This window comes from Gymnogyps californianus, chromosome 19, assembly GCF_018139145.2.
Source record: "Gymnogyps californianus isolate 813 chromosome 19, ASM1813914v2, whole genome shotgun sequence".
Classification (NCBI taxonomy): domain Eukaryota; kingdom Metazoa; phylum Chordata; class Aves; order Accipitriformes; family Cathartidae; genus Gymnogyps; species Gymnogyps californianus.
In genome coordinates this window covers 6,831,263-6,840,432 of record NC_059489.1, presented here as the reverse complement: position 1 = coordinate 6,840,432, position 9,170 = coordinate 6,831,263, and the positions used below count along the sequence as shown (strand labels likewise).

At 44.6% G+C, this 9,170-nt stretch overlaps 1 protein-coding gene across 1 annotated transcript; it reads right to left on the bottom strand.

The window, feature by feature from the left end:
• Positions 1-567: 567 nt before the first annotated feature.
• On the bottom strand, positions 568-7,853 carry LOC127024066 (ankyrin repeat domain-containing protein 40-like). The gene is made up of 5 exons (XM_050908483.1): positions 7,720-7,853; positions 6,887-7,035; positions 4,862-5,344; positions 4,118-4,293; positions 568-3,384 (listed from the first exon to the last, which is right to left on the bottom strand). The coding sequence occupies exons 1-5, from the start codon at positions 7,851-7,853 to the stop codon at positions 3,241-3,243; spliced, it is 1,086 nt and encodes a 361-aa protein (XP_050764440.1). The 3' UTR covers positions 568-3,240.
• Positions 7,854-9,170: the final 1,317 nt, after the last annotated feature.

The following is a 9,170-nucleotide window of genomic DNA, read 5'->3' as shown; positions in this document are numbered from 1 at the left end:
TCCATTGTAGTATCAGCTTGGAATATGAATTAACAACTGTATGCAGTTGGTAGGCATGCACACTCTGCATGTTAGCACAGATACAAGGGAAAAAAAGAGACATGCCTTACGCTTTCTTGTGAAGCTGTAGTGCAAGCAAGTGTAGTTCTTGTTGGAAAAGAACTGCAATGTGTACTTGTCAGCAGCAGAGACAGTAAAACATACTTCAGTGCTGTGTCTGTAAGGCACTGAATTTACATTTTAAAAAAAAAGCATTATCCTTCATATTAGTATTCAGGACTTGACCTGAAGTAATAATGACTAATATGTGGATACCACACACAGCCAGCCACGTTCCCTTTTTGACTTTTATCATTCTAAAGCCCCCACCCATACAGGGGCACAGGGGACTGAGCACTGGTTTTGACAGCCTGACAGCCTTCTCTTAGGTGTTAAAAACGTACTGGCCCATGATTTTTCAAAGTTGTGTAAAATTTTAAGAGTGTCCTGTCCACTCTAGACTGCCATGTATCGTCCCCCACACGCACCCTGCCCCCCAGCCCCTGAAAAAGGAAGAGGTCTAGATACTTGAAACAACTGATACTTTAATATAAGTGAAGAGTAGCAATGTCAGTTCAGTACAAGTTTGTAGTGCAAACAAAAGTTGTCCTTGGAAGAACAGTAAGTTTTGTAAACTTAGTTTCAGTTGTCATACCAACGGTTTATTGTTCAAAGAAAAAAAAACCCAACAAAAACCAGTTAACATAACTAGTGTGCCTTAGAGTTTATCAAACTGCATAAAACATACAAAAATATTTCTCTGAATGCATAGACTTACTGTTATTATTACAGTCAGATCATGATTAAAGTTTTAGTCTTATCACATTAACAGTTATTCTTGGTGGAAACTAGAGCAAATAAAGCTTTTTTAAACCAGCTGCTCCTGTAGCTGAATGTTCAGTAATTAGTGGAGGCAGTCTTTACACTGATTTCCTAAACAAAGGAACTGAAAAGAAATTAGATACTCGTAATTTTGAGCCATTTAACTACTACTGTTTTTCAAACAGTTATTGCACATAATCTGAACTAGCCTCCAAGCTATGCTGAAAAGACAAATATACAATTGTTAAATAAAAACTCCTTTCCTTTCCTGTCCTATAAGAAAAACAAAGCAGGAGCCATAGTTAGGAAATTTTACTTCATACTGTGTCACAGTCTTGAGCTTACCAGGAGTTGAATCGGGCTTTAAAGCAGCTCAGCTCCTGGATAGAGACGGGCCAGGATTAAGCATGGGGAGTTAGCAGAGTTTAAGGGGTAAGGTGTATATGGAGCAAGCGGGAAAGGATGATAATTATTTTGAATGCACTAAGCAAGATTTTTAAACCTAAGGAACTTGGTGAAATCCTGAACCCAGAGTCAAGCGTCTCTTCTGCTGGCAGAAGGGGTTTCTGTATTCTTCTGACATGCATGCTTTTACTAACCTCGCTTGGAGGAGCCACTTCAAGGATGAAGCAGCTGTGCTGCAGGAAGCTAAGACAGGGTGGCAGCCATGCTGCTCCTACCAAAACATGTTGATTGTACTATTTATGGTCTGAATGGCAACATTACAATCCAGATCAACAACAAACAACACTGCATCAGCTGTGCATAAGCTCTGCTCTCATGCAGCTTAATAAAGTAGAGATGGAAGGAAAATCAATACTATTGGGGGGGAAAAAAAAAGCAGCTCATGTCCAGAAAAAACAACTCCCTCAGCCCTCCACCCACCCCAGAACCCAATTAAGGTTTTTAGTGCAAAGGTCATCCTCATACTTTTTGGTACAAAAGAAAACAAAAAGCTTCCTAAGGTGTAACTTTGCAGACTACCGCGTTAACAGGAAAAGCTTCAGGCTGTTAATACTCCAGCAATACTGCAACTTAAATACTTTGTTCGGATTGAAAGGGAGTGACTTCAGGGTGTGTTTTAATGATGACTTCTGCCATTCATAAAACCACAGATGGATGTTTTCATTACTGACCTGCTTAAATGCAAGTTAAGCAGTCTGTAGCTTAACCAGAGTATAGGGGTTTTTGCCCCCCAAAACTTCAGCTGAAAGCACCTGGAGGCATTCAGCCCTTTCGGTACTCATCTGGCTAAAACTTTGGACACTATGTAAAAGTGATGGTAGCCTGTGCAACGCGTAAAGTTACGGATTATTTATTTGCTAACGGCGTATGTTTCTAGTTTAGTATGGCTAATCAAGAGCGTGGTACGCTCCTTACAGTTGTGATACCTCAAGAGTATACTGTTGTGCTTCGCCTGCTCCTCACACAGCAGAAACTAACCACACACCCTGTAACTGGTCTGTGAGGGTGGGCCATAAAGAAGTTACCTGACTTAACAGTACTGACTTTTGGTGTGAGTAATGCATAGTCTACTCATGTCATTGGGAAAATAAATACATAAAGCCATGGACACAGCTTTGTGATCCCCTCCCTAGCTCCTGAAACATAAGGGCTTTCTTTTGAAAGCGCACTTTAACTTGCTTTGTGTCTTAAATGCTCCTTAATTGAGAGACTTCCATATTTTTTTTGTGGAGGTGGAGGGATGCCATCACTTAAGTTACAATATTCTCATATGGGAAAGAAACATTTAGATGTGGACACTCTGACTCCACTTATTTTCAGCCCAGTGAAAATTTTTCTCCTGTCACTTCAGAGCATTAAGTATTTCTATCCCTAGCAGGCAAAACAACACATCTTGGTAAGTCTTTGTGAAGGGGCAAGAGATGAAGGACTTGCAAGTTTTACATTTTTAGAGAGCAACTGTTCATTGTATGCCAAATACCCTCTGACGTTTAACTTAATCAGGAAGTTTAAAAACTACACGCACGCACGCACACACACGCACCCGCACGCGTGCGCAAACACACACTTTCCTGAATCTCTTTTCCATGAGTCTTATTTGGTCAAAGAATGGGAGTACTCAACATACTTTTCATTCAGTAATTAAGTCTTTCCTGCCCTCTGTTGCCAAATAAACGTCATTGAAATACATTGGAAGCATGTGATTTTAGTAGACAAATGAGGTATCCCTTATCTGAATACAGTATCAAGTAAAAAAATAAAAGCAAAGGGGATATTAAATATAAAAGATAAACTATTAGTTAAAATAGTAACCCTAACAATAACTTAAGGTTTTACACACGCTTAATTCGCTGCCTTCAAAAGGCAGCAGCATATAATTACCAGGTTTTCATACTCCAGGGGCATCTCGAAGAGTCAGTAAGTCAGCTTTGATGCTCTACTGTTGTAGCACGGTCTCTCAGTCAAAGTTGATGCAGCATTTCTGAAAGGAGAGCTGTCGCTTTTCACAAGAACTAACTCCAGCTCTTGGAAGTCCTGAAGTCTGGCAACATCCTTGTCCTTTTAAAGAACAGACAGAACTACGCATTACTTCTAAACATACCTGGTAGTTATTAGTTATAATAATAGCTAAAGGAAGTAAAAACTAAAATTCCAGGGAGGTCACACCCAATGATAGGCATAAATAATGAAAAAAAAAAATCCTACCAGTATACACTCACTCTTTCAAAGCATGTTTGGGTTTTTTTTCTCCTTGAACCCTCAATTTTTTTCTCCTTGACCCTCATTATGATTTGTGTGTGTTTGCGCGTGTCACAACTACAAGTTGTGACCAAATGCATTTCATTTACAGACCTCCAGAATAGGTGTTTTTGGAACAGAAGAGCATGTTCATTTGTTAACGGCATATCTTTAAATTATTCACATGCCACTGTGTGGGTCTTTTTCCCCTTACTATTTGTTCTTTTTAGGCAAGCAAACAGTGAAGCAGTACATGGCAATTATGTTAAAAGCACACTAATGCACTGTTTCTGATACATTTAAAAAAAAAATCAAGCTGTAATAGTTTTATGCGCTTTAGGAGCTGAAATACTCTGCCTATTTTGACAAGAATATTTTTAAAAGTAAGTTATGATGAAGTTTTAAGAAAAGGCCAACATCCTTTTGAATTTGTGAGCTTGCCAGTTTTTGTTTTTTAACACAAGGCCATGTTTTGCCAGTCTTTTTTTCAAAAACACCTCCTCTGATGTCTGCAAAGTGCAAAGTCAAATTAATCTCTGATTTCAATTCTTACCTTTCTTACTAGTGTATTAGGTAATTTTCTGATCTTCTCTACTTGTTCTGGATTAATGCCCAATTCACAGCAACTCACTCTGAGCAGATCTTGATAGGTCAGTTCTTGTCTGTCCAGTTCAATTTCAATGAAGTCATTGTCTCTGAGGTTCTGGATTCTCACCTTAAGCACAAGTTCTGATTGAAAAATAGATTAAAAGGTTTTTACCCTAGAAAAACAAAACAAAACAAAACAAAAACCAAGCCAAACCTAACACTAAAGTATTTACCGTTATCTTTTGAATTCAGGTTTTATAATACTGTACCTATTATCTCACTGAGAAGTACTGTGCAGTTAATAGGAGCTTCCATTTGAACAGCAAGAAATACACAGGGGAACCATGTTTGCAGCATTAAAAATCTGATCCATCCAGTCACAAAGTCAAGTTGTTACCAAACGACCAGAGATGCATTTGATGCTATATAATACAGTGCAAAATTTGAATTTTTATGTTGCTTGGACTTGCAAACCAATCTTTCCATCGGTTTGCAAAGTATTACCATGTTTAAAATACAGTATAACAGTTAATTTACTTAGCAGAACAGAAAAAAAAAGTTCTGGGTACTTTTGGCCAAAGAATTCAACATCTCTGCCTCTATTCCCCAGGAGTCTGAAAGTGGAACGATTCTTTAACTTCATCTTTCAGCCAGTAACAAAAACATGGCACAGAATATAATAGAAGGATGGGAAATTACACTTCATTACCTTGCATGTTATATGGGAAAGTTCCAGTAAAGAACAAGGGCTGAAACGTTGGCGCGGGCCCAGTAGGTGAACTGGCGGTTTGCAGAGGTACAGCCTGTTTGGATGCTACTGGCGAGAAGAGACTGCTGTGAGGCGAGGACGGCTGGCACACGGGGCCGTTGCGTGCTTCAGGCTCGATGCATTTCGGTGCCGCAATAGTTGCTGACAGAGCGGGCAGCTGTTCTGCAGGGTCTAGTGCGGGAAAATCATCTTCGCTGCTGCATGATGTAGGGGTGCGTATGCTTTCAACCTGAGTCGCTGATGAACAAGGACTAGTTTCACACTGGGAAGCAGAAGAGGTGGAAGCACTTTGATTCTGGGATTCTGCCAAGCTGTCCGGAATGCTTTCTTCAGTGTAAACGTATGGGAATGGTGGGTTGGCCAAGTAGTTTGCAACAATTGGCAAATTTAAATCCTTCACTCCTTGACATTCAGTTTCTTCCTCTATTAATGAAGTTCAAAAAGCGGGGGGTAGGGGATGGAGAGAGAAAAAACCCCACCACGTTATTGGATAGGTCTTTCTCATTTTGAATATAGTTAGTTTTCCTATTGTGTCTTAAAACTGCATCACATTCTGAGGTAATCAAAGGATGATACTACTGTATCATAAATATGTAACACCTAGAAGGCAAGTAGCTGTAAAATGAAAGAAAAATCTACAAATTTCAACAAGGTATTGTGTATTTCACAAGCAAAGTGGGGAAAAAAATAACCGTTGAAAGATAACGTCATTTCTAGCAGTGTTATTCCAGTGTTTCCAAAGAACTGTATGACTAGTAGTTCTTCGCTAAATCTCATTTTACAATGCTTTTAATAACACTGCTGTAAATAGTTTATTATGACCCACGCCAACAAATTAAACCGAGTATTTCTTCAGGTAAGTGACTATTTGATATAATACCCAAGCCAACTCTTATTTGCCTTTAAAGTACTGCAGTAAATGACATTCTTGCCTGACTGAGGATTACAGGACGTTAATATTAATGTCACAGCAGTTCAGAAAGATCTGCTCAATAGCACTACACTCCCAGAATAAAAACCATTTAGGAGAATGTAAGTGATACGTGTTTATTCCCCAGGAAACACATGAAAGCTTCACAGACAGAAAAATGAGGCAACTATGAACAGAGTTCGTTCACGCACACTTGACAGTTTAGACGTTAAAAACAGAATGCAAGTCATTTGCCGTGAACTAAGTCCAAGAGATGAACACCTTGCCCAAAAGAAAACAAAAATGCTCATGCGAAGAACATGCCATTCCTTCAGTTGTGGCTGTTAGAACCTTAGTCATGATTTAGCTGCAACTTCATTTAAGATAACCGTGCACTGTTGATGTAAGAGCATATCACTGTAGAGAGCAATTTAAGTGCAATGAGCAGAAGATAGAACACCAACATTTCCAAAGGTGAAGCACTTAAAGATTTTAATCTGGAGCACAGTACCTAGATGCTGAGGGAAGCGGGCACTGGCAGTGTTCAAGGAGTGTTGCATCTAACTAGGTTTGCTGTGCATACGAAAAGTGTAAGATGAGAGAATTATGGGGCACAATTTAATCATACTGCAAGTCCCAGTATAACAAAATGCTCAGAAGCCATAACTTCTGAAATGCTGCAGTTGTTTTGAGTGGCTTTGTAAGATTTCTTATGGTCAGACAACAGTCAAATTGTACAACTGTGAAAGCCTCCATTTGCAGCCTGCATGCTAGCTTCTGCTTAATGAGAGCAAATACGATTGCAGCAGCACATTTCCCGAAGTATACAGCTCTTCAATCTCTTGATGACACAGCTCAGAATAAAAGGCCTTCCTACCTGAAATCCCCAAGTCTATTTGCCTGAGTATGAATTACAGTTATCAATCGGAGCTCTCTAATGAGATACAATAGCCCTAGCTAAAGTTTTGCCAATCTACTGCCTCAGATAAAAGCACTACAAATGCTTTAGTCTTTAGACCAAGAAATCTAGATGATTTTTAAGGTGGGAACGGTACCTCCCAAAATCTTCCGGATGTCTGGTTTTGAAGTTAACTGTGCAGCCAGCTCTCCTTTGGCGGTGAGGATCTGCTTATCTGCACCAGCATCCAGCAGGCAGGACACCACTTGAGCATGGTTCCGCTTACAGGCCCAGTGCAAACAGGTCCTGCAAGGAAGGAAGCAGAGGGGGTTTGCCATCAGCCTCAGATCTATCGCCCTGGCTCCTCCTCACGTGCCTGTCCTAATTCATCTGAGTCGCATGTAGAGTGACAACTGGGAATAAAGTTTCCTTCGTTGCATCACTTTTTAAAAGTTATTAACCTGCTGTAAGTTCTGCGGGGCAAGGCCCTCCTTTGCCTTGCTACAGCGGAAAGAGTGACTCTCCACTGCTGTCCCAACGAGCTGTGCTGGTGGACATGAGCAAGTTTAGAAGAGGTCCTCGAGCAAACACGTAGTGACAGGTGGAAGGAGGGTGGCCTCCTTTTATTATGATCCTCTTTAGCAGTAAACCTCAAAGCCTCCTGAGATTAGCATTTCCTTTTTTGTAAATAGGAAAACTAAGAAACAGAAGAGCTGCATCCTCAAAGCAGCTCTCCCCTACACCTAACGAGGGGTGCCCACCCTCATATGGGGTGCCCCGCGTCCAACACGCATCTCACCAAACACCCCGTGCAAGGCAAGGGCAGCGCCAGCCTCCCCAGCAGGGACCCGGGCCCCACAGCAAGCCCGAGCTGGGGGCCTGCCTCCGGGCACTGGCAGCCCGACCCACCCGGGAGGACCCACGTACCCCCCCCGCAGCGCGCTGGGACCCCGGCCCCCGCCTCCCGCCCCCGGCCCCGCCGCCCCTCACCAGCCGTTGATCTCGTTGCGGGAGTTGATGTCCGCCCCCGCGCCCAGCAGCCGCCGCACCTCCTCCACGTCCCCCAGCGCCGCCGCCTCCCGCAGCCGCTCCTCCAGCTCCCGCGCCTCCGCGGCGCCGCTCATCGCCGATGCCGGGCCGCGGGGCCGGCAGACGCCAGGCAGGGCCCCCCCCCCCGCCTCCTCGGCCCGGCTGCGGCCGCCGCTGCAGCCCCACCCCGCCGCGGCGGGGCCGCCGGAGCCCGTCACGAGGCGGCGGAGGGAACGGCGGGCCGGGCGGCCTCCTCAGCGCCGCGCCGCCGGGCGCTCTCCGCCCCGCCGCCCGCCGCCCCGACCCTTCGCTCCGGCGGGCGCCCTCACGGCTGCCGCCATCTTGTGCCCGGGGCCGGGGCGGGGTGCGGGCCGCCGTCCTTCCCGAGGGGAATGGCCGAGGGCAAACCTGCCTGCAAGGGAACCGACCCCCAAGCGTTGGGGTGACGCAAGGGCCCGGACGGGGTGAAAACACCAAAACTGGAGCATTTCCACCGAAGGTCTCTTTCCACCCTCGCCCGCCGCCCTGCCCAGCAAACGGCCCGAGCCCGGCGTGGAGGCTTAAGGGGAGATGGCTCCCGGGGAAGGGGGAAAAAAGCTGCGATTCAAAATCGCCTGCCCGGCAAAGGCACATCAAACCGGCTTTGCCCTCTTCGGGGCGTTTTTAACCGGCTGAGCTGCCGCAGCCTGGCTCCTGCCTTCAAGCCGTGAGGCCCCCATGGGCCGGGGCCGGGCAGGTACCACGAGGATGGGCTCAAAAGCCGTGGGCTGGGAGCGAAACCCGCCGGGGGTTTCCCCGGGCACCCCCAGCCCTGGCACCCCTAATTCCCAGCCCTTGCCTCTCTGGCGTGTTGCTCACGCTCTTAATTAAATCACTGTGGCGTGTCTTGGGGAGCTCTTTTTTAACTCCAAGGTTTCTATTTTGGCATCAGTGTCTGCCACCAATGAGAAATTTGCAGTAAGCTGGGGTTTTTTTTCATTGTCTCTCTTTTATCGCTTACTTTTCTTATTAGCAACATTATTTTTAACCTACCGTTTAATTTAGGACTTGGGTTGCAGTCGCTGTGGACTGCCGCGTTCCTGCTGTGGCAGTTGTGGCAATTATGTGAAGACTGTGCCTGCAGCATATACCGTCCAAACAGTTCCCGAATATCTATCAATATAAATAAAGCTTCAAAACACAGAAAAAGAGGCGTAATCATCTTCCTTTTAATCACTCGGAAGAGGCTGAGGCCCACAGGCTATAGACCTTTCTGTTTCTCTTAAGTGAGTGCCCAGCATCCCTGCAAACCGCCCTCGTGAACGCCAGCAGGGACACGCACACACAGCGGTGACATTTTTAACTAGCATGACAAAGGTTACACCGTGACTCAGTGGCATTTTTTTAACACCGGATCACATGCCGTTGATCTC

Excerpts from the sequence above, each read along its gene's own strand:
- LOC127024066 (XM_050908483.1), bottom strand. The coding sequence starts at position 7,853 with ATGAGCGGCGCCGCGGAGGCGCGGGAGCTGGAGGAGCGGCTGCGGGAG. Across the intron at positions 4,294-4,861 it reads TTTCCCATATAACATGCAAG|AACTTGTGCTTAAGGTGAGA; the intron begins GTAATGAAGTGT and ends TTTTTCAATCAG. Across the intron at positions 3,385-4,117 it reads CTAATACACTAGTAAGAAAG|GACAAGGATGTTGCCAGACT; the intron begins GTAAGAATTGAA and ends GTTCTTTAAAAG.